This window comes from Paroedura picta, chromosome 1 (assembly GCF_049243985.1).
Source record: "Paroedura picta isolate Pp20150507F chromosome 1, Ppicta_v3.0, whole genome shotgun sequence".
In the NCBI taxonomy this organism is placed as follows: domain Eukaryota; kingdom Metazoa; phylum Chordata; class Lepidosauria; order Squamata; family Gekkonidae; genus Paroedura; species Paroedura picta.
In genome coordinates, this window is record NC_135369.1 from 161,808,568 (window position 1) to 161,834,364 (window position 25,797).

The window sequence follows — 25,797 nt, forward strand, 5'->3', positions numbered from 1 at the left end:
GATAAAGAAGGGCACCCCTGGTCTAGTAGTTAGGACTGGTGGCCTCTAATCTGGAGAACCAGGTTTGATTCCTCACTCCTCCACATGCAGCCAGCTTAGGTGACCTTGAGCCAGTCACAGTTCTCTCAGAGCTCTCTCAGTCCCACCTACCTCGCAGGGTGTCTGTTGCGGAAGGGGAGGAACAGTAGGTGATTTTAAGTTGCTTTGAGACCCCTTCGAGTAGTAAAAAGCAGTAAACAAGAAACCCAGCTCTTCTTCTCTGGGGCTACGTAGAAACTGAGCAAATCCTTCTCCGCCCACCCAAAGACTGACAGATAGAGGAGTTCGATCTAGAGATCTCAATACAGCCAGAACCATCTGCAGCCAACAGAAGAGCCCAGGGGATTGTAGCTCCGCGTCTATTTTCCTGCTTTAAAAGGCTAAGCGCAAAGTAGGGAGGCAACTCCACTCCATCAAATGAAACTTCCTTCTGAGTAAACACACACAATCTTCCACGGAGGCGACCTGACTTTTAAGCCTGCACGCCCCTTTGACGCTGGCTTCTGAAGCAGCGCTTCCATGCGGGTTGTGTATTGCTGTAAACACCTGTAACCGGTGTCGAAAGTGACACCAGCACGTCGAGACGCTTCGCCTCACCTTCAAAGCCCCAGACGTCTTTCCCTACGAGAGCACTCCGCATCCCCAGCGGCTCACCAGAGGCGTGAATCGTCGGCATGCAACCGCGCGCGCACACACACACACACAGCCCCCCTCGCAGAACCCATACAAAAGGGTGGCTGTGCAATCACCCGTCCCCGCACACCCCCTCTCGCCCAGACCTTTGTGCGGAACGCGCAGCCCACCGCGCGGACGCCCACGGCCCGGAGTTGCGCGCCTCACACCAATCTGCGGGTTCGACGCCCGTATTTCCCCGTGCAACGTGGGGTGGGGTCGTGATGAGGTGGAAGGAAAGGAGGAGGGCTGGCGTGCTCGGAAGAGGGGGAGGGGATGCCATGGAGCGCGAGGAACAGCCCTCCTTTCCCCCCTCCCCTCCCCGAAAAAAAATCTCCCCCCCCCCCCCAAATAACAATCGCAGGGGCGGCTGCAAGTGGCGCCGCTGGGCGCCCGGAATCCTCACCTGGTCTATGGGCAGCCGCACGGCGTTGCTGAGAGGCTGCAACAGCGTGGAGCCGGTGGTGCTGGTGGCCATGGCGAAGAAGGCGCTTCCCCAACTCTGGAACCGGCCCAGGAGGAGAGCAGGAGGAGGAGAAGGGAAAGTGGGAAGGGGCCAGCCGCCACCTCCTTCCCTCCCTCCCGGCCGCCCGCCCTTACGCCCAGCACATCACTCGCGGCGGCGGCGGCGGCGGCGGCGGCTGGAGCAGCGCGGGGCGGAGGGAGGGAGGGAGGAGGGAGGGAGGGAGGGAGGGAGGGAGGGAGGGGGAAGGAAAAAAAAGAAAAGAAAAGCTCAGCCCCGAGCGACGTCGTGACAACAAGGAGGCTCGTTGAGCGACAGCCGCGCCGCCCAATCGCCGCGCGCTCCCGGGCGTTGAGTGACGGGCCGGGAAGGCCGCCGTGCCACCCGGGCCGGCGCCGAAGTCTTTCGGCTGTGGCGGTGATTGGCCAGGAGGGAAGGAAAAGGGAGAGCCAATCGCGGGCTCGCCGGGGGCGGGACGAAGCGGTACAGGCGGCTGTCCTTGTTCTTGGCGTGGGATCGGGGCGAGGAGGAGGCGGCTGTGGGTCGGGGGAGGAACGAAAGGGGGGGGTCGGCAGCGCGGGAGGGGGCTCAGCGTAAGGGGAAAGGCGGGTTTGCAAACCAGCTCCCTCCCTCCCTCCCTCCTTCAGTCACAGCAGGGGAAGCCCCTCGCCCGCCCTGGGAACAATGGGAAGGGGGTCCCTGGTTGCTGTCCCTGGGTCTGTGCGGAGAGGTTGCTGGGCCGGTCCGGTGAAGGCTTCTGCCCCCGGGCCCCGCTGGCTGCTGGTAGCGGCGCGGAGTTAGCGCCGCTCTTCGGGATGCGCTCCTGCATAGGATGGCGCTGCGCCTTGATGCCTGCGTGCTTTTCCAGCAGCATCTCCCTTGACGGCGCGAGAGGCCCCCACACGATCCCTCGGGGGTGGGAAATAGTGTACGTTTTGGAAGCAGTAGAGTAAGAAGCAGTCAGGTTATCCCCCCTCCCCCTCAGGTAGTACATCTGAGGTTTATTTTACCTACCTCAATGCCTGTGGATGTTTACTTGGGAATAAGCCCCCCCCCCCCCCCGTGGATGGTATGCGACTCCCTCCCGAAAAAGATTGCTCCTGGTCCTGCTTTTGCGATGTGCACACTCTGGGAAGCCTGATGCTTTTGGGATCCTCATCGCCCTGTAGTTTAGTTTTGTTTTTAGGAGCAACGGAGTTTGGGGGTCCTTTGGTCTGGATGTAACATCTAGATTCTTTTTTTAATATGCACAGTTAAATATGCCCACAATTTAGCTATACATATTGAAGTTATGTCCTCTCCTGAGTTCTCAGGGGAAAAGGCTTGGCAAATGTCTGGGATACTGGGGGGGGGGGATGTGGCACAGCATCTGCTTTCCATGGAGAAGGTCACAGGTTCAAGGTCAGGCATCCACAGTTAAAAAGATCAGTTAATAGGTGATGTGAAAGACTTCTGCTTTGTCTAAAACCTTTTAGAGTAAACAGAATGGACCTTGACAGAACAATTTATTATATAGCATAGCCTGGAGATCCAAGAATTTTCTGTCAGCCAAGTGGTTTGGCAGTGGCCATTGGTTATTTATTATTCATCATATGGTGTGTAGTGTAGTAGCCAAATGAACTTAGGATTGTCTGGCAAATAGGCATGGGATGTTCAGAGGTGGTTTCCCATTTCCTGGCTCTGCATCTTGACCTTGGAGGGACACCATACAAATCCTTGGAGGTCTCCCATCCAAATAATAGCTAGGGTCAGCCCTACTTAGCTTCCCAGATCTGAGAGGATTGGGCTTGACTGGGCTATCCAATTATATATCTGGCCTAGGGATTCTCAAAGTGAGAGGGGTGGAAAGACCCATGTGGGCTGGTAAGGAATTTGGGGACATCAGTGTGACTTCCTACTGCAGCTGTGTTTTCTTAGTAAGAGATGTTCCAAGAAGAAGAGTTGGTTTTATATCCCACTTTTCACTACCTGAAAGAGTCTCAAAGCAGTTTACAATCACCTTCCCTTCCTCTACAGATACCCTGAGAGGTGGGTGGGGCTGAGAGAGCTCTAACAGGACAGCTCTATCAGGACTGTATCAAACCTAAGGTCTCCCAGCTGGCTGCACATGGAGGAGCAAGGAATCAAGACCTGCTAGCCAGTTTAGAAGCTGCTGCTCTTTACTACACCAAAGTGGCTTGCCGTTATCTCCCTCTTAGTAGTAGCAACGTCATAGTAGCAACCCTAGACTTCACTGGTGGTCTCCCATCCCTGTGCAAACCCTACTTAGCTTCCTGAAGAAAGTGACAACTTCAGAAGGTCAGCTGGATGGGGTCGTTTTCCTGCTGAGCTTCTTCCCCTCCTTAGACTCTGGCCTTCCCAGGCTCCACCCTGGATCTCCAAGAATTTCTTAACTCAACGTTGGCAACACTTTCCCAAAGGTCTCCATCTTTGGGAGGCTGGAAAATACTTCTATTATGTGCTCCTGCCCATGGAATTTTCCATTCATTGACTGCTGCATTATTTTATAGTACCTGGGATTATGCTGTATTTAAATAAAATCAATCAACCAAAAAAGAAGTCTAAGCAGTTGGGTGTGTTTTGAATATCCTAACACCAGGAATGATGTGTGTGGAGGTGGGGGGCACTAGGGATGTGGCTTGGGAACCAAGGCAGTGGCAGCCCAATAAATTTTGGGAACTAGTGATCTAGTCTCCAGCACCATCATGTGTTATTGCTTCCAGGCATAAGTGCTTTAATGATATGTTGCGTGCAAATACATGAAAGAAGCCTCACAAGTGTTATTAAAGTGTAAACTTGCTTAGGAAGGTCTTATTAGAACAGAGAATGGAACCCTGCAAGGTTAAGCATTTTCTGGAGCAGAGGAGTGGTAAGCCAGAGATGGAGGCATTTCTGCCCCTGTTTCTTCTCTACTCCAAATCCCCCTTTAGAAAAGCAACCACCCAGTTTCTTTTAAACAAATTGTAGTGTAACATGCAACATTGTTTTGGTGCATACTGTGTAGCCACTCCATGACTGTATAGGTGTTTCTTCAGATATCTCAACCACACATGAAGTGGGGGAAATTTTGATAAACTCTTAGGATATATGATGATGATGATGATGAAGATGATGATGATGATGATGATTATTATTATTTAATTTGTTACCCGCCATTCCCAAGAGGCTCGCTGCAAGCTACAGAAAGTCCAGCTTAAAAACCCTACTAAAACCCATTAAAAAGGTCAATAACAATACAATAAACAGCATAACAACAACATGGAGGACCCCCAACCCCTCCCGCAACAAATGTTGATTTATTTATTGCATGGAAAATGGTGCAGGGGGAAATCTATTTCTCTTCCTCTCCTCCATCCCTTGGCACACACACATACCAGTTCTCTGCCAAATTGGTCCTCTCCCTCACAGCAGTGGCTAGTTAACTTTTAAAAATGCCAGGATATCTATATCTATATCTATATCTATATCTATATCTATATCTATATCTATATCTATATCTATATCTATATCTATATCTATATATCTATATATCTAAGGATATCTAAGAAGATGTCTTTCAGACGCAGTGTACCAGCCTGCTGAATGGATGGAGTATATTCAGTCATGTCACCACTGATTGTTTCCCCTTTTTATGTCCTAGAAAAGCACTGACAAAATTGCCCTAAATACATGCTATGTAAAACACACAGAAATGACACATTCGCTACTACATAGAAAGATAACCATTTAGGAGATTTATTTTTTAAATGGGAAGTATTTATGGAATTTTTCTATGCTGTGTCAGAGCATAGTGTTCAAAAACCAGGTTAAAACATGTTTTTCAGTCAGTCCAATAGAACCAAAAGATTAAAAATAATAGTTAATTGCTGTATCACTCACTGCATTCTCAGTCCATGGTACATAAATTCACCACACGGACCAATAATCAGATAATTTAACCTAGAAAGTATTACATAGGGAGTTCATGAATATAGGAGACATATTGTCATGTTTCCCATCAGTATGCGTTATGTATACTCAGAGTATAGCTATATATGTGTCCCCTCCTAGAACATTTAGAGGTCTGGGGTAGTTCTGCAAATTTATTCAGTTTTAGGTAGCCACTGATTTTCATTCTGATGATGATTCCACTGCTCATCAACAACATATATTTGAAAAGCAATTTCACATACCTCTATGTGTTTCTAGATTTCTCACCAACAATAGCATCTGTGTTTTCTTTACCATTGATGTGTGAATTACCCTATATACTCGCATATAAGCCTAGTTTTTCAGAAAAAGCCCTCCTTGGTTTATATGCGGGTATATATGGTAATTGGGGGAAAAGCCAGCCAGTCATTGGTCTGACAACTTGTAGGACATCAATGGTTTGACTGAGGGACTCTGATATCTATCGGCGGCCTTTGACATAATGGATCATGACCTTCTGATCCATCGCCTCGTTGGCACGGGGATATGGAGCACAGCCTTGCGCTGGATACGCTCCTTTCCCCAGAACCGGACCCAGAGGGTTGCGGTGGGGGAAGAGCTCTCGCGTCCCTACAGACTCCCCTGTGGGGTACCGCAGGGCGCAGTCCTCTCCCCCATGTTATTCAACATTTTTCTGCGCCCTCTGGCCCAACTGGTACGGAGCTTTGGGCTGGGTTGCCACCAGTACGCTGATGACACCCAGCTCTATCTCCTCATGGACGGCCGCCCAGACTCCCCCCCGGAACCATTCGCCAGATGTTTGGAAGCAGTGACTGAATGGTTCGAGCAGAGTCGCCTGAAACTCAACCCCTCCAAGACGGAGGTCCTGTGGCTGGGAGGCAGAGGGCAGGACCAGGCAGTGCGCTTACCCACCCTAGCAGGGGTGCAACTTACCATCGCGCCCCAGGCCAGGAATTTGGGGGTGACCATTGATTCCTCCCTGACAATGGAAGAGGTCAAGAGAGTAGCGGGTCCGGCGTTTTTCTATCTTCGCCAGGCCCGACTACTAGCGCCCTACCTGTCCCCTGACCACTTGGCTACAGTGATCCATGCGACAGTCACCTCCAGAATAGATTTCTGTAACTCGCTCTACGCCGGCCTACCCTTGTCTCTGATCCGGAAACTCCAGCTAGTGCAAAACGCAGCTGCCAGGGTCCTCACTGGTACACCTTGGAGGGCCCACATCCAGCCTTTGCTGAGCCAGCTGCATTGGTTGCCAATTGCTGCCCGGATCAGGTTCAAGGTTCTGGTTTTGACCTTTAAGGCTATATGCGGGTTGGGACCCACATACCTGAGGGACCACCTACCACCCTATATCCCCTGCAGGGCTTTACGCTCAGCGGGGGAGAATCTCCTGATCGTTCCTGGCCCTAGAGAAGCACGCCTGGCCTCGACCAGGGCCAGGGCCTTTTCGGTCCTGCCTCCTACCTGGTGGAACGAGCTCCCGGGTGAGCTGCGGGCCCTGCAGGATTTACCAGCTTTCCGCAGGGCCTGCAAGACGGAGCTCTTCCGCCGGGTTTTTGGTTGAGGCCGGGGTCAGCGAATTAGTGCCAACATTCCCCCCCTGCCCCGGACCTAGTAAGTTAGATCTCCTCCCCACCCTCCCTGCCGCTCTGATAGCAGGGGTGGGAATAATAACAACTTCCACCATGTTGGAATTGTTTTAAAGTCTTTAATGGGTATTTTAATGGGGATAGGACTGCTGTGACCTGCCACGAGCCTACGGGGAGTGGCAGGGTATAAATCCAATTAATAATAATAATAATAATAATAATAATAATAATAATAATAATAATAATAATAATAATAATAATAACAATAACAATAACAATAACAATAATAATAATAATAACAATAATAATAATAATAATAATAATAATAATAATAATAATAATTTTTTCCCCTTTTCCTTTCCACTTCTTCCTCTTCTTAATCATTTCTTCCAAACTATTTGTTTGGTTTCTGTGGGTGAAAAGCAGCTATTCATCCTCTTGATTTTTCTGTATTTGTTGGGGTGGAGGAGGCTGGATGATGGAGCATTTCTCACCCTCGGCTTATATGCGAGTCAATAAGTTTGCCCAGATTTTTGTGGTAAAATTAGGTGCCTTGGCTTATATGCGGGTTGGCTTATATGAGAGTATATACGGTACATTATTAGTTGGGGTAAAACGCTAATCTTATACATTTCTTTGTCTGCAAAGTAACATAACTGACAGCTGATATAATATCTGGACTTGCCACATAAATGGGCTGGTTTGGCATCCAAACTGGAGCAGGGTTTGTTTGGCAGAGGGCATCCACACACTGTCCATGTCCTCTGCTTTCTCTTGTGTTCTTTCTGAAGCTTGGTTTGATACAATCTTTTTGAAAAGCCACGGTACATTTTTGCACTGCATAATGGGAAAGTGTAAATGTGTGAAGGTCCCATTAACATTAGACCCAGCTTGGTGTAGTGGTTAAGAGTGCAGATTTCTAATCGGGCAAGCCGGGTTTGATTCTGCATTCCCCCACATGCAGCCAGCTGGGTGACCCCACGGCACTGAGAAAGCTGTTCTGACTGAGCAGTAATATCAGGGCTCTCTCAGTCTCACCTACCTCACAGGGTGTCTGTTGTGGGGAGAGGAAAGGGAAGGAGATTGTAAGCTGCTTTGAGACTTCTTTGGGTAGAGAAAAGTGGCATATAAGAACCAACTCCTCCGCCCCCTCCCCTTCCTCCAACCTCCCTCTTCCCATTCCCCCAATACTATGAGATTTTGTTTTCAGGCTTTAAAAAACAGCAATTGCTACAAATCTAAAACATTGTAACAATCTATTGCCAGTGTCTACTAGTTCCTCTGAGATCCCAGCTTTTTCTTTAAAAAATAAAGGCCATTAGTCACTTTTTGTTCTAGAATAGCCTTTCTCACCCTTTTTACTGTTGAGAAACCCCTGAAACATTCTTCAGGCTTCAAGAACCCCTAGAAGTGGTGCGATCATGCAGATTATGGTTGGGAAGCAAAGCTGTGTAATGCCCCCCCCCTTCCAGGCCCATCAGTGGCCATTTTGGGAGGGGAAGGGAGGGAGTAGGTAACCATGACTATATATGGTCATATCACCCATTAATGTTTAACAAATTTAATATATAAATTAAAAAGTAATTAACTCCCACCCCTTTGGGAAACCCTTCCAGGCAATCAAGAAACCCCTAGGTTTCACAAAACCCTGGTTGAGAAAGCCTGTCGTAGAGATATATGGGGAAAGAATATTTCAACTTAAAAGGGCTAGAAGCTTCTTTTTTGGGTGTGGAAAACAAATGGCAACTAGGTATGCAGGGGGACTAGCGGTTTATGTCAATAAATTGTTATTCTACTGCAGCAACGAACCAGTTACTTTTTTCAAAAGAGCCGTCTTCTGAGTTCTCCGCTGGCATGGCGGAAAGGAGAATGCAGGGAAATCGTGGCTGATGGAAGAAAGTGGGCACAACAATTGTGTTTGGATACTGGCTGTTGTGGGTGTTCTGCACTGTGTAGCTATGGACTTGGTCGTTTTAGTCCCTGACATTTCACTAGAAACAGTGACTGGCCTCTTCAGAGGAAGGACATCGCAGGATGGAATTCTCTCCATGCCCATCTTGCTGCGTCCTACCTCTGAAGATGCCAGCCACAGTTACTGGTGAAACATTGGGGCTAAAACCAAACTTTGACAATCCTGCGTAGATATTCTTTGCCAGTGTGTGATGCTTGTGCGATGGCAGAGGCAATGGCAGGGAGGTCATGTGAGTGCAGCCATCGTCTCTGGGCGGAAGACTGCAAAGTGTCTTGTTCAAAATGCCATCTCAGCCCAAATGCGCTAGGTGGCCTGCCTGCTCCACTGAAGCCCGCCATTACAGTTTGCTACAAATGATGCCAAGTCTATTTTATGGGGCCGTTGTAAAGGTTATGAACTTGAAATGCATTATATAAACACCCAGTTTTATTTTTATGAAATTACAAAGGTGAACAGTTTCAACTGAAGGGATTGGAGACGGACAGGAAGATCTGTATGCCCCCCCTTCCAGGATGAGTGAGGGTTGCAAATGCCATCTGCACCCTCATCATCATCACCATTATTATTGAATTTATATCCCGCCTCCCCCCGGAGGCTCCCACTCCTCTATGAGATGTTTACTGGGGGGGGGGGGTTGAGACTAGTGAGGGTTTTGTTTTCTGCCGTTTCGTCTTCCTTTTTGGTTTTTGACTAATTGATTGTGATTTTTATGTCTGGGGTTTTAATGGGGTTTTATGAGTTTTTATTCAGACATATGTAACCCGCCATGAGCCATCTGGGAGTGGCGGGTAATAAATCTAATACTAATACTAATACTAATACTAATACTAATACTAATACTAATACTAATACTAATACTAATACTAATACTAATACTAATACTAATACTAATACTTGTGTGTGTGTGTGTGTGTGTGTGTGTGTGTGTGTGTAGTGGTTAGATTTGAATCTAGTAAGACCTTAGAGACTGACATGAGGTTTATGGCATAAACGTTTGAGAATCAAAGCTCCCATCCCCAGCCTTGAGTAGAAATGGAGATCTCTGAGTCCTTTGATCTTAGTCTGAAGGGGGGAGGGGTGTTGTACAGGATGCAAAAGTACAGGACATTGTGCCGAAATAAATTGGAGACAGTTTTAGTGGACTGGAATTTTTTCGTGTTTTTGTTTTATTGAATGTTAATTTAAAATTTATAACACTTATAATTGTCTTGTATCCTAATTTATGTAAGCTGCCCTGAGTTTAAAGGGGACGGTGTCATATAAGGTTAGAATCATAGAATTATAGAATAATAGAGTTGGAAGGGACCTCATGGGTCAGCTCTGGATGGGGAAGACCTGGAGACTTTGGGGGCGGAGCAGGAATGGGCAGGATTTGGGGCAGGGGGGACATCAGTGGAGTAGAATGCTGCAGGGTGGGCCAAAGGCGGCTCTCCAGATGTCCATGGACAACAATTCCCATCATCCCCTGCCATCATGTCCTGGGAGGGGGTCATGGGAATTGTAGTCCATGGATATCTGGGAAGCCACTGTTTGGCCACCCCACTATAGAATCCACCCTCCAAAGCAGCCATTTTCTCCTGGGAAACTCATCTCAGTTGCCTGGAGATGAGATGTAAAACGGAGGGATGCCCAAGTCCCCCCTGGGCTCTAGCATCCCTGGTGGCATATAAATACAATAAAAAATGAATGAACTTCCCTGTGGTACTCATTATTGTTAGCATTGTTGTGTTTCAGTGAAGTATTTAAACTCTAAACCTCAGGGATCCTCTGTGTCTGGTTCCTGTTGATCATCTCCAGCCCCAGCTTGTGAATGGATGCTTGAAAGTGAGTCAGGAGGTACCTGTGCATGGAGTTTTCATTTCTGAGCCTAGAGCCAAAGTGTCTGAAATTGACACTCTGCTTGAAACACCTTCATGCAAAACATACCAGATTTGTGAAGTTTAATCTTATATTCTGATGATCTGTTTCATGTTTTGTTACCCGCCCCCCCAAAAAAAGGGGAGGGACTGGAACCGAGACCATAAAAACCCATCTGATGACAGTTCGCACCTTCAAAGTTTGAATGGCTGTATTAATGTTAAAATTGTATATATTTTTATCGTGCACAATTTTTAAAAAGGAATTAAAAACACGGGATTTCCGCACCCATTAAAAATAGTGAAATGCTTACCTTTTGTTGTCGTTATATTCCGGCCTCTCCATATGATGTCGCTAACACGCAGTGTCTGGGCAGTAAACGGCCGGCTACATTCGCCATTTTAAAACGCTAGTTGGTGAATCCCAAAAAGTGGATTCACCAATCTATGTAGCGCTACCTACTGGAGAGCAAACAGGAGGCAACCAGCGGAGGGAAGTTATAGAGGCTAAAATGTGTGAAAGGCACCTGCCTCATCCTGCCCTCGCTCCCGCCCACCTCTCCCAGGGACAGGAATGTCTTTTTTAAAATATCTGAAATCCTGAAATAGGTGAAGAAGTATGCAGGCAATGGCAGAAAGAATTTTTCCAAATGTCGTAGCACAAAGCATGCCTCCCCCCCCCCAAAAAAAATCGGGAACAAGATTAATTTTTAAAAATAACATGACTTGTGTTTCAAGAAGGTGTAGCGTTCAAAAAGCGCTATGCATCTGTGATTAGACGCATAAGCATAGCAATGGAGAAGTATATATTTTTAAAAATTAGTGGGTATCACGGGACCTTTAAAGTTTGAAGAAAGGGGTTGGCTGCCTGGCTTGATTGACAGGCAGAAAAGAGTCGCGTATAAAACACGTTGCTCTCTTCCGCCATTTCAAGCAGGTGATGTGGAGGGAGAGAAGTGCAAAAAGGCGGCAGAGAAGAGTGAGACAGGAAAAAGGTGAGGAGGGGTCGGGAGGCGCAATTATATTTAGCATTATGCCATTCGTCTGACGTTACGCTATTTTTACAGATGTACAGAAATGCCCATATATACGGCCTACAGGCTATTGCAAAACAGTGTGCTATGCACTATACTAACCAATAGACTGACATGTTTTGGCCCGTATAGGGCCTTCAAAGATCTGGTTTTAGCACACACGATCTCGTTACGCATATAAAATATGTATAGCAGCCAATAAAAGCTCCAAAGTAAGAGCTGCAAAATACCAGAGTCACTTAATGAGTGAAGATGTCTATTAGTCATTAGCTATATTCAAAAGGCTGCCCAAATTTGCAATGGCGTGTTCTCTTATTAGTTCACTTCACTAATTGCAATACATGAAGCAATACATATACATATTTTAGATGCGCAACAAACTGGCGTGCTAAAACCAGAACTTTGAAGGCTTTCCTTCTCCTCTTCCATGTTCACACTGTTTGTAAAGTTTAGTCTCCACTGCAGTGTTTGACTGAAAGTCAAGCCAGGCACCTGTATCCTGACAAATGTCAAATACAATGTGTCTTTTCACCTTCACACTGTCCATTTCTGTGACTTCTCAGGCTAGAAACAGACAATAGGTTTTAACCACCTTGAATGTATTTGTGTTCAAAAAAGTATTTATTGCGGTGGTCTCAAAAATACCAGGGAAGCTCACTGGTGGCCACAGCCTGATGGATTGGATCGGTCGGCTTGATTGACACTCACAATCCCAGACAGTAGAAAGCTGTCCACAGGGCTGTGATGTTTGCTAGACTGTCTGTGAGTTCAGTTACCCATTCATCATTCTGTGGCCTCCGGTAAGTAAGAAAGCTTCCCTGCATCCATCCTAAGATATCAATCAGTGACGTGGCTTGTTAGTGCCCTCTCCCTTGCCCATGAAAGCCCAGCAGCTTTGTTGTAATCAGGAAGAGGGCATGTGGGGGCCACGGCTGCGGGACTCCCAGATGCAGTGCTCGTCGATGCCGTGACCAACTAGGCAGGATGTCAGGCTCTGATGCAAATGTAATCTGCGTGCTTTGGTACATTCTGATCTGCTGAACATGGTCCTTATACACTGTGAGGAAGCAGGATGATTTAGGTGTTTGGACGATATCTAAGGCCGGCCTTGGGTTTCATGTAGATGTGCTTATTAGGCTTTTTAGATGTGCAGGAGTGCACATTTTATTTATGGAAAACCATTAGTCTCATCGTTGCAACAGATCTTTTGTCTGGATTCCTTTTCTTTTCTGTTATTATAAATGGCTTTTGTATAAATTACGGTGTGCATAAATAAATCCAATATAGCCTATAAGTTCTGGTTTTATAGATAAAACATTTCGCTTTTAGGAAATACAGAGAGGTAAGCCACAAGGACTCTTGGGGTGCATCTCATTCACCCACCCCCACTATTTCCTCCACCACCCAAAAGCCCCACTGTCTCTCCCCTTTTCCCGCTTCCTTCTCTCCTTCCCACCCAACTGCCAGCCTACCTCTATCTGACCCTGTTGTTGTTGTTGTTATTTTAGATTTATATTCCGCCACTCCCAAGCTAGCTCGTGGCGAGTTACAAGTAATAAACCCCCCATTAAAAAACCCAATTAAAACATAATCCCCAACATGGCAGACACCCCTCCCCACCCTCCCCTATTAGAGAGGGGGAGGAGGTAGATGCAATACTCATACCTGGAGGGGGACGTAGATCTACCTGGCGGAAAAGCTCCATTTTACAGGCCCTGCAGAATGCCGTAAGCTCCTGCAGGGCCCATCGCTCACCTGGGAGCTCATTCCACCAGGTTGGGGCCAGGACTGTGGCTTCAGCTGCCCCCTTGAAGGCTTGACCTAGGGAAACTAAGGCACTATTGTGTGGTGCCAGCTACTGGGCAAGGTCCACTTATGTGGTAAGGAATCCTCAAGGACTTGTGGGGGGCACATCACTTTCTCCTGTATCCCCCTACATCATTTCCTTTTTCCCTTCTTCTGGCAGCACTCAGATCCTCTGCCCTTTCCTTGCTGCAATCTCTCCTTCTCAGCCATTCACCAACTGGTCCCAGCTCAAGTTCCCTCTTCAGCTATATTCCTTATTTATTTATTTCATTTATACCCCACCTTTCTCTGCAGTGGGTGTGGGACAAGCCATATTACGTCATTCTCTTCTTGCATTGCCAATTAGGGTTTAGAAATTCCCATAGATTTTGAAGGTGGAGTCTGAGAAAGATGAGGTTTGGGGAAATGAGGGACCAGACTTGGGGAAGGTTATAATGCCATGGAGTCTACCTTCTGAAGCAGTCATTTTCTCCCCAGGAACTGGTCTCTGCTGCCTGTAAATCAGTTGTAGTCCCAGAAGGTCTCCAGCCATCGCCTGAAATTTGGCAGTCCTATCCTCTCCTCTTTTTTATCCTCCCAGACATTTTGCGAGGTAGGTTAGGCTGAAAATATGGGACTGGCCCTACATCATCTAGTGCAGGGGTAGTCAACCTGTGGTCTTCCAGATGTTCATGGACTACAATTCCCATGAGCCCCTGCCAGCATTTGCTGGCAGGGGCTCATGGGAATTATAGTTCATGAACATCTGGAGGACCACAGGTTGACTACCCCTGATCTAGTGAACTTCCATGGAAGACTGGTGAAGCAGACCCTAGTGCTAAGCTCTAATCACTATACTGGCTTTCAGGGAGCAGCTGTCGTTGAACAGTAGCAAGCAGCCAGGCTTAGATGAGTCATGTACGTCAGGTAGTAGCAGGTAGCCTGGTAGTTGCTGCCAGGGCTGGCCAAATAAGTCCTCCTTCAAACACTGAAACAGCCCGAGAAAGGGACCTGCCTCCACCCCTTGCCTTTTACTGACAAAAACCTGAGTCCAGATTGCTGTCATTGCTTAGCAACAGCCACTGAGGGCTTCCGTTTCTTAAAGCTACAGGTGATCCTTTTGACATTTTGGGTTTTTAAAAACCTCCCCGTATATTTTTAGATTTCAGGGGGGAAGGGGTTGCAAACCTGGAACATTTTTTAGGTTTGTAGAAAGATCTCCCTTGTTTATTCACCGTTCCAGTCTCTTCGATTTATCCAACTTGGCTATTAGTATATAGAAAATTCAAGATCCGCAAGAAACCTTTGGACGGAGTGCATCCTTCACACTCTTTTGCTTCCTTCCCTTTTTAAAAATCTGCCCCCTCCCCTTTCTCATCCTTTTCCACATGAGATTCACAGGAGAGGAATCTCATCTCCCATGTACAGTTTCTTGCTGGCCAAGTGCTGCTCCTAGGCTGTGCTGATGCCCCCAATGACTCGGGAGAAATTTAAACCCCTCAATGTATTTAAGATATCGGATTTTTCTGCCAACCTGAAGTTTGCAGAAACATCTGTTTGGAATAATGTGGCCCAATCTGTGGATTTAGATATCCATAGGTGGAAACTACACTTGAAAGTATAGATACTGTATGCTGCTTATGATGTATTAGTATTTAGTATTAGAACTAAGGCGTATTTTTAATGATCCTGCACAAGAGAATATCCAGAAAAGAAGCTTACGTTTCTCCCAGCTGTGAAAGTATCTTTGGCACAGATCATGAAGCTGGCAATAACTATGCTAACTTTATCATCACCGAAAACATGTTTAATTAATCTGAGGGGGCAGCAATTAATACTTTCATGACAAGAAATGAACCAGCCAATGTTGCTTCATAGGATCAAACGCCACATCTTTTTTTTTGAATACATTGGGTCTTGGTTTCCCAACTTCAATTTAGGTTCCCTGCAGTCACAGAGCACTTGTAGGGAATTGCTTTTCTAAAACTTCAAGGACAGCCTAAAAAGGCTTGAAAGCTGCTGCAGGGGGAAGAATAGCTCCTGCCTCCCTCCCATCCCCCAGCCAATTTCCCCATGCAGAAAAAGCTGGGGTAGGAGGGGGAGTTACATACTTCTCTGTTTTGTTGTTCCACATGACGATCTCTGTGCACCCGGACCAGCAAAAATGGAGAAATAACTCTCCAGCACTTCTTCTGCATGGGAAAACCAGTTGGGGAGAAAGCAGGGGCCTTTCCTCCTCTTGCAGTGGTGTTCCAAGCTGCGCTCTTCTTTATTTTTTAAACGCATCTCCACCACCAGCAGCTGTGTGTGGCTGCAGGGAACCTGAGCTGAGACCAGATATCCCAAGCTCAACTCATTAAAAACCTGAACCTAAAACAGTTATTTGAGGGGACAAGCAGAACACTCTAGAACAGGGGTAGTCAAACTGCGGCCCTCCAGATGTCCATGAACTACAATTCCCAAGAGCCCCCTGCCAGCGAATGCTGGCAGGGGCTCATGGGAATTGTAGTTCATGGACATCTGGAGGGCCGCAGTTTGACTACCCCTGCTCTAGAACAACCGTTCTCAACAGGGGACATATGGACCCTAGGGGGGACGTGGCACATTTGAAGGGGGCCACAAATTGAAAAATGTGAGAAGGGGGACCCAAAGGGTTTGGTGTGGAGGCTGGTAACTGAATCAGTGAAATACCATTCTTGTCATGTATGGCATCATTGATTGCTAGAAAGTTTGATCTTCGTCAAGGGAAAGTAAAAGAAATCATGTAGTCCATTCCTTTCTTTGTGCTTGAATTATTGCGTTCAAGAAAACAAATGAGCACACTTGCTTCTCTTGTTCAAACGTCCTAAACTTTAATTTAATGCAGTTTTTAAAAGTTTTTTTTCCAATATGTTGGAATGTTCAGGTTTTCTTGGTGTTCAATAATAAATTATTTTAATGTTGAGTTGTATCCTTGTTTGCCAGGGCGCCCTGGAACCTGAGAAGAGGTCCTAAAAGGGCCATACCCTAAGAAAGGTTGAGAAAGGCTGCTCAGTGGCTTTCCTGTCATTCCTTTTTACAGACATCCCCTCATGCCAAATGGTGTTCTGTTCAGAGGTGGTCTTAAACAGTGGGCAGCTAGGACAACTATCTCAGATCCTGTGCTTAACGAAGGGGTCCTGTCTGCCTGTGCCCCATCTACCCCTAAAGGAGGCTAGAAGAAGATGGGCAGACTCCCACTGTCATTTGCACCATCCCATCTGTGAATCAGAGAGCTGTCTTCCAGATACAGTGGTGGCTCCCACCCTTGTCACACCAAGCAAGGAGGGCCACCCCTTTCTGGGCTGCGACAGGGGGGCAGTAGTGATTATCAGACCATATCATGAACTTGTGCCCAGAGCTGATTCTGCATTTACTTTGTTTTTGTTTTTTTTCTGTTGTGGATCCTGCTAAATTCAGATTGATTTGAACTTGGGTCTTCCTCTATTCCCCCCACCCACTTGAAACAGAAAGTGTTATATAGTTGATTGGGGAAGCACAGAATGGGGAGGGGAGTCAAGTGCAGCAGGAGCCTCTTTCTTTCTTTTCTTGAACAGGGGGGGGGGAGAGAGGATTGGAAACAGCAGAGGAGGGGGGAATACATCCAAGAGGCAAATCTCTGCTGAGAGTCTTTGAACTGAAGCCCTGGCCAATCAGGGAAGACTGCTTTGCTGAAAGGCAGGGAGCAGTGAGTTAATTTGAAAAAAGCAAAAATCTGCACACTTCCTGATGCCGGGTTTTCAAATATTGAGGGTTATATCCACTTCTGGATACCGTAGGGGAAAGGTAGGGTCACTCCAGATCAATCATGCATGTTGCAGAGAGAAAATGTAAAGTGCCTAAAATCAAAATGGAAACTGAATTCAGTGTAAGGGGAGGGATTCATTCGAACTAGGACAGGGTAAAAAACCCCGTGCAGACTACACCCCAAAACCACAAAAACCTCCTGTGGTTTTACTAAATAATATAAGAATTTCCCCCAAAAAACCCACAGTCTTGTTCATGCAAGCTTCCGTTCCTCCCCATTATTTGTTTTGGATTGGGTGGAGTTGGCACTTGCAGAACAGATCAAGACTCTGGGAATGCTCATGGACCTAGCTTTGCTGTTTGAAATGCACGTTGTACTAGCCAAGAGGGGGCACAGAGAGTTCACCTAATGCTGGATACTGTCAACAGCAGTTAGTTTAATTTAATTGCTGTGGCTAGGTCCATCAGTAGGTGAATTCTCTGATCCCTCTGCACGGCAAAATATGTATGATATTACAGCAGTCATCTGTCACCTGCCATTTTCTCCCCTTTTGTTCTATTGGCACATTGCTGGGTGTAGCCCAGTTTTTCTTAATCCTTGTACCATCTTCGCCAGATCCCTTTTTTGACTACACTGATCTGGCTGTGTTGATTCATACTTTTATAACCGCGAGGCTGGGCAACAGTAATAACCTCTTTGTTGGGCTAGCCTTGAAGGGAAGGTGGAAATGCTGAGTCATAACCCAGAAGGCTGATTATTGTCAGAGGTTCTTCCCCTTCTTAAAACAACTTAAAACATAGGCTGCTAGTCAAAGTCAAGGTGCTGGTTATAATTTTAAAGCAATTCACAGCTCAGGGACCACATATCTAAGGACTCTGTCTTGTCATCTGTCCCCCATGCATGCCCCAACTATGGTCTACAGACTGCCCCCTAGTGGCTGTGTCCTGTTGAGGTAGTATCAACCAGAGAAAGCTCATTCTCCATTGTAGCTCCTGCTCTGAGGAAGTGAGGGGAACACCATCATTAAAGGTCTTCAGGAGGTACTGCAATGTCATTTTATTTGCGAGGGCTTTTAATGGGGTATAGATGTAGGCAGTTTTGGGATGGGGGGGATACATGGGGTTTATTCCATTCTTATTTGTTAATTTTTAAACAATGATTTTTAAGCTGCCTTGAGCTACTAGATAAGGTAAGATATAAATATTTTAATAAAATAAACATATAAATACCAATGATCATTTTAAAATGTAAAAAGCTTTTTTTTTAAAGGCTTCTAAAGTAGTAGATTTCCACTGACAGCTTCTAATCTGGTGAGCTGGGTTTGATTCCCCACTCCTCCACATGCAGCCAACTGCACGAACTTGAGCTCATCACAGCCCTGATAGTGCTGTTCTGTTCTAGCCAAATTGTCCTGTCAGAGCTGTCTCAGCCTCACCTACCTCGCAGGGTGCCTGTGGTGGGGAGAGGAAGGGAAGGCGATTGTAAGCTGTTTAGAAACTCAGGGTAGTGAAAAGCAGGATATAAAAACTCATTCATTCATTCATTCATTCATTCATTCATTCATTCATTCATACCGCCCTTTCCTACGGCTCTGGCTGGTTTGCATAAAACATTTTGGAACATTTTAAATATAATTGTCCCATGAGCCAAACGGTGGCAGTATGAATTATCCAGAAAGCCTACTGGTGGGGTGAAAAATAAGGAACAAAATGTAGGAGAGAGATGTTGAAGTGTTTTGTTAAGAATAAAATCACTCATTTAATACTTAGGAAAGGAGGACATGTTGGAATTGTAGGGTTAGAAGCGCTCGTCTAGATCTAGAGAACTGCCTTGCTGGATTGTACCAAAGGTCCATCCAGCTAGACTTCTGATCTGATCCAACAAGGCAATTTTCGTGCTCTTCTGTTCTCTTTCTAACCTCCAACTGCTGCAAGGCATGAACAGATAGGATACTTACTGAAAAGGGCTGGTTAAGTTTTCCACAGCTTTATCTGTAAAGACTGCTGGGAATTCTAATATTCTTTCATATCTGTGACCCGTGTCTTAAGGCATTAGACACGGTGTTTCCTTCGTTTATCCTTACAGCAACTCTATGACGCAAGCGAGGCTACAGTGGACACTGGGCAAGCACAAGTCAGCCTACAGTTCATATGAACAAACAATAAAACGATGTAAGAGTATAAAATTTAAAAACATGGCTAAAAAGCAGCTGTCAGCACCAGTAGTATGAAATTACTGGCTTACAGATGTCATAGGATGAGGAGGTGGTGGGAGTCAGAGGTGGGGAGGGGAGGGGAATGCTGGCAGGGGCTCATGGGAATTGTAGTCCATGGACATCGGGAGGGCCGCAGTTTGTCAACCCCTGAGTTATAGTATCGTTCTGGATTGGCCTCAACTATCATCCTGGTGGAAAAGCTCTGTCTTGCAGGACCTTTGGAACTTGGCAAACTCTATCAGGACCCAGGTCTCCCTGGGGAGCTCATTCCACCAGGCAAGAGTCAAGGCCAAAAAAGCCCTGGCAGTGGTTGAGGCCAATCATACATCTTTAGGGCCAGGGATCCTCAGCTGGTTGGCATGGGTTGATCAAAGTCCTGTCTGGGGAACATGTTTAGAGAGGTGGTCCCTCAGTTATGCAGGGCCCAACTGTGTAAGGCTTGCTGGCACAAGCTCACCAATGGCAACACAGTGAGAAGCAATGTGGAGATGAAGTGAAGCTCAGAGAATCGCTGTGTTAGAGACTGCCTAGAACTGAAGCCAAGCCAAACTCCACTCCATTTTGGATTCTGATGTACAGGAGACAACCAACGAGGGGTCAGAGCAGGGCAGAGAAATTAGGACAGGGGGTCCCCACCATGGTGCTCATGGAGGTCATAGCACCCACTAGCATGTTTTCCTGGTGCCCACCAAGTATTTTTAGACTGTAGGCAAAGTCAGGTGGGGCTTTTGCCCAGCAAGGTTTCTGATTGGTTGTGCAGATTTTTAAAAAATGTGACTTTGGCAGTAGCTGCCACCACTCCACAAGTATGCTCACTGTGATGGAAGGTAAGCTGTGACATCCGTTGTGTGTCTCACTTCACCACTCAGTGGCTGTGTCTGCCGTATTGTGTCAGAATTCACAGGGTGCTTGTAGTCTCAAAAAGGTTGGAGACCCCTTTGTTAGGGTGTCCAAGTAGGCCCCCTTCCAAATCCTGCAGCTGTCTGGGCCACTCGCATTCCCATCCTTATATCTCTCACAGGATATTGTAAGGATAAAATGTCAGAGGGGATAACAAAGGAAGAGCAGGGTAGAAAGACAGGAAGTGAACTGTCCTCCCCAAAAATGATTAGACAAGTCTTAAATGTGAGGAGGCTTTAGTGAGGCTGAGAAATCTGAGAGAGTGGCTAAAGGGAAATAATTACCTTACACTAAGGTCTGTGTGTGTGTGTGGGGGGGGGGGGGGGAAGCAAGGAGACGGCTTGAAAATGAAATATTTTTTGTACCAGGTGGGAAAGATTAATTCTGAGCCATAATGGGTTTTGCTGTGGATTCCACAGGAAGAGGGAAAAAATTGTTAGACCATTCTGAGTGGAATTTGAAGAACTTTGCTCAGAAGCTGTCTTGAAATCCAAGCAGTTAATACATTAATGGGGAGGAAAATGAATGAGAAAAAGAAATTAGGAACCTTGGTTAAATGTTCCAGGGGACAATTCTAATCTCAGCCCCTATGCCCTCCTCCTCATTAATGTATTAACTGGATGCCAGACAGGCTGTTTGATCCCCTACATGGGGGTGCAAAAAGACCTCCACCCCTTTAACATGAGCCAAGGAAGAGCATTTAATGTAAATACTATGGAACTGAGGATCTCCCTCCCCCTTGACATTCCCTTTTGGACATCTGGCATTTTTATTTTCGGAACAGACCTCTTTTTGGAGTCTTGAGCACCAAACCTTCTAACTTCTGGGGCTGGTGCTTCTGTATTTAACTACTGAGTTTCACTACAATTGCAGTTCTAGGCTTTAGAGTCAATGTGGCCTAGTGGTTAGAGCAGCGGACTGAAGAGTCCTGGATTCAGGTCCCTCTGTCATTGTGCAACATGCTCAGAGACCTTGCTCTCAGCCAAGTAGCCTATCTTACATGGTTGGTATAAGGGCATCACAGAAGAAGGGGGAATCACATAGATTTCTTGGATGCAAGACAGGATAAAAATGCAATAACTAGATTTATTCTCTACGCAACTGGGAATTATTAGAAGGCAATGTTTGCAAATGAATAAGCACACAAATAGGGTGGGGGAAGAGACAAATCACCTAAGCCCTGCAGCAGATCAAGCAGAAATGACACAGGAACAGAGGCCAAAAGGGGGGAGCTGAAAACTCCCCAACCAGAAACAATTGAAGAAAGACATTTCAGCACACAGGCTCAGGGCCATTTCCCACGGCGATCTTTGTTGCAAATTGTTTGCGGAATGAAAAATCGCCATTTAAAATAGTGGAATTCGTCGTTTTGCACACCTGGCTTTGTAGTGGAATCAGTTGCGTTTTTTAGCGTTTCCCACAGGCTTCCGGTCTCGGCAGAAATCGCTAGAAAGGAAGCGCTATTGCCAAGCTTGTCCCGCCCCTGGCCGTCAAGCAGCCAATGGGCAGCCGTTAGCATGCTCCCAAACAGCCCCTTTCCCTTTAAGAAAGCTTTTTAAAAAAAAAAAACAGACCCATAGCAACGAATCTACGTAGATTCCTTGCACTGGAGAGACCCATCCAGCTGCCTAATGTGATCTATCGTTTGATTGTATGATCGTTGGCACGCTGGCTCGAGTGATAAAAAAAAATTCCCCCCCCCCCCCTTCTCACGGGCTCGATTTTCGGCTGAATTTATGTGTAAAAAATAAAGGGACTTTATTTCAGCAAACGGGCTTTTATGTGGTTTGTGCTTAGTGACTAAAGGTGAAGGACTGAAGCCAGGGAAGCCTCTAAACAGAAAGAGGCTCGCCGGTGCGTTTATCCCCGCTCGCTCCGAGAAAAAAAAATGGCGATCGCTTCGCCGGAAGTTTGGAGGAGAGAGCCAGGGGGAGGGACTTTGAAGAACCAGCTACAATGGTAACGCACAGGTCTTTAGCGCTACTGTTGCAGATTGGTTGCAGGAGTGTATCGCTATCCGGAGGGTGAATCCAGTTTTCTGGATTCCCCTGAAAGCGCCACAACGAAGCGCTTATTGCTGATCGGTTTCAGGATTGTTGCAGATTGTTGACGACGTCGTGCGTTATGGCAAATTAGTAGCGTTTTCAATCGGCAACCATTGTGCTATTTTTAAGCCGTGGGAAATGCCCCTCAGAGTACCATCCCTGTAATTGTGTACCTCCATGTGCCTATCTCCTCTTCCTCCCAGGAAACAAAGAACAAAGAGGGGAGAGGAAGAGTTCGCAATTGGCAATATGGCTCCCTGTTTCCTGCAGCTCTCGAGCATTCTTAAAGAAACACTATCCAAAAAGTTTGCAACCTAAATCCTTTTTAAAATATCTTAGTGTTATTTCTCTATATCTATAACACTCTCCCAATATCACTCAGGACAGTATGAATCCTATCTGAAATAGGATTGTACCCCCTTATCACCTGCAGCTAGGGTGGACAACTCCCCCTGTGCCACCCTTGGTACACTACTGCTCAATGTCAATAATAATTAAGTGAAACAAAGAGGTTTCTCTTGGCAGCTGTAAAAGGAAGTTGCCCATTACAGAGCACGCAGGTTCGGTCTGGGGTCTCCACCCTGAGTTCTGTAGAACAGTCAGGTGTGAGTGATGTGAGTGATGTGACATTCAGAGCACAGTGACCACTCCAGAACCAAGCAGTGTACTCCATAATGTGAAAAGAAGCATTTTAAAATTGGACTACCCAATGTTACGCTGTGTTGTGCCACCATTATCCACTCTCACACTAATACATGCAACTGCAGCACCTGCTTCTAAACCCAGCCACCCCCATCTTTTTGAGCATCTCCATCGATCATTATATATTGGTTGTCTCCAAGGGCAAACTGATAAATGGACTGATCTTCCTTCCTGCCTGCAAATGCTATGAATGAATGTGAAACGCATTAATCTGTGAAAAATTGCAGTCTATGAGGAACTAAAAGATACTTAATGCACAGCAGAATACCAATCTGTGGCCCTCCAGATGTCCATGGACTGCAATTCCCATGAGCCCCTGCCAGCACATGCCTTAGAGCAGGGTAGTCAGCCTGTTGTCCTCCAGATGTTCACGAACTACAATTCCCATGAGCCCCTGCCAGCACATGCCTTAGAGCAGGGGTAGTCAACCTGTGGTCCTCCAGATGTTCATGGCCTACAATTCCCATGAGCACCTGCCAGCGTTGCTGGCAGGGGCTCATGGGAATTGTAGTCCATGAACATCTGGAGGACCACAGGTTGACTACCCCTGCCTTAGAGTATAAGGCCACTCTAAGGCCATCCCTGCCTTAAACAGACGGATTGCCAACAAAATTGGCTGTGGCTAAAATTATCCATACCATGAGGAGTTTAATTGTTCTGTAAGCACAGCAGTAAATGTGATTTTCCAGAACATGTGGTTGCTTAACAAGTACACGTGAAGTTGGACCTTGGCCTTCCATTGCTGTGGTCTACAGTTCTCCCTCTCTGTCTGGAATTAGAATTGTTCTCATTTCTCAACAATGTGATAAATTAGGAGCATTCTTGATTGTGCAGTTATGACTCACTGAGATTTCTGCTTTCCCTTGAAATGGGTGGCAGCTGCTCATTGTTGAAATGTCCTAAAAAGAAGGTCTCTGTCTCGTGTGAAAACCCTTTAGAATATCTCAGGTACGGAAAGTGGAATTCTACTTAAATATGGAGTGTTAATACCCACAATATATTTCTGCAGTGAAAGAATTCACTGTTCACATACTTCCCCCTATATTTCATAGTATTAAGGAACTGGTACTTTCCCAAAGATCTCATCACATCAGTTTGTTCTTGAATAAGACTTAAAGTCTACAGGACAAGATGCTTTAGTTGTTATGCCCAGACCCCACCATTGGGTTCTCTCTTGGGAAATGGTGGTTGGGTAGCTGCTCCTTGCCAAAAAGAGAAGAATCCAGGTGCCAGCAGGCAAACCTATAGGCCAAGTATGGCCAGGAAAGCACACAGTTGAGCAAGGCTAGTTGGCTATGTTAGCAGCAACTGGAAGAGAAGGCAGATCCCTGGGCTTCTGTCAGGGCTGCCAAGAGGATGGATGAGGTGCAATCCTCAGATCACTTTCCTGGGAATTATGTCCATTGAATAGACCAGAAGATAATTGTTGGTAGACCTGCTTAGGGTGTCACTGTTAATTGTGAACACTCCAGTTGTCACATTGCTTAATGGTGTTTCCAGTATAAATTGGTCATATAGTCATGTCATGGAATCAAAGGAAAATATTGGGACAGAAATACGTAAGTTCCATGTTGGTGTAAATCCATCACTGGTATAACTGATCTGGTGTAGGATCCAAAAATGGGCATCACCAGGAGGCATACTGGGGGAGAAACACAACTTAGGTGTTATCCTAATTTTAGTTTATATATCATTTTTTGGCTAAAAATCACACAGGTAAGCCAGTGCTATATATTACACTGGGCTGGATGATCCTGAATAGATTTTCTAGCAGAATAGAGCTTTCCTATTGCCTCCTTCCTGATCTCCACAAAATACTGCTCCAGGGTTGGGTTGGGTTACCAGCCCTTGGTAACACCTGGGAGGCAGGCAGGGGCCAGATTGCCTTAGCAGTGACCTTCTAGTACATTGATATGTCTCCTAGCTACATAATCAGAAATTATATAATACTCTAGGATTTCCCTAAAACTCTTTGGTAAAAGAACTGACGTTGCAGCACTGGAAGATTGTCACCACCCCATATTCCCCAGCCCCGCCACTTGAATGCAGGTGCAGCACAGGAAAACAAATGGCAGCCCTACTCCTTGGAGATAGGGGGCACTGAAGAGTGACATAATGGCGAACTGCAGTAGGGTTGCTACCTCTGGGTTGGGAAATACCAGAAGACTTTGGGGGTGGAGCCAAGAGTGGGCGGGATTTAAGGCAGGGAGGGATGTCAGTAGAGTATAATGCCATGGAGTCCACCCTCCAAAGTAGCCATTTTCTGCAGGAGAACTGATCTCATTAGTTTGGAGATGACCTATTATTACAGGGGATCCCCAGATCCCACCTGAGGACTGGCATTGATAATCTGCAGTGGGAAGGAGAGAATTGGTACGAACTGCAGATTGGGTCAGGACCCAAGCCAATAAAAACAGAGCAAATCATTAAATGCCTAATTGTATACATCCTCTCTCTTCATTCATATATGTGCACACAGCTTTGGCATAACATGAAGCCAGAATTGCGGAAGAACAAAACGCCCACACAGGGCACCTATATCTCATAAGATATGGCAATGTTTGTTCTGCTCTCTGATTGTTCGTGAAAAGTGCCCTGCCTTTTTGTGCCGTCTCTAGAATTCTCATTACAAAAATCCCTCCCCACCCCCACATGTTTTCTAAGTGAGGCCAGAGATATGTAGTCCCATATCAGGTGTCCTATCTCGTGCAATGTAGGCATCCAGTCTGTGGTTTACCTATAGCTTGGAGCTGGGACTAGCTGCATACTTTGCACAAGTCCTCAGTTGGACCTTGAGACAAGCGGTGGTGACAGCTTTGTTTTTCA

General features: G+C 46.3%; 1 protein-coding gene across 2 annotated transcripts in view; it reads right to left on the reverse strand.

Annotated features, from left to right (window-relative positions):
* MBOAT2 (membrane bound glycerophospholipid O-acyltransferase 2) overlaps positions 1–1,468 on the reverse strand; it is a 123,790-nt gene extending 122,322 nt beyond the window's left edge. The window contains exon 1 of one of the 2 annotated variants that reach the window (XM_077310394.1): positions 1,118–1,468. In XM_077310394.1, the coding sequence (XP_077166509.1) occupies positions 1,118–1,189 (72 nt within the window). In that variant the 5' untranslated portion in view covers positions 1,190–1,468. The remainder of the gene's footprint in view (positions 1–1,117) is intronic. The other variant, XM_077310384.1, reaches the window with a different exon arrangement.
* Between the last annotated feature and the right edge of the window lie 24,329 nt (positions 1,469–25,797).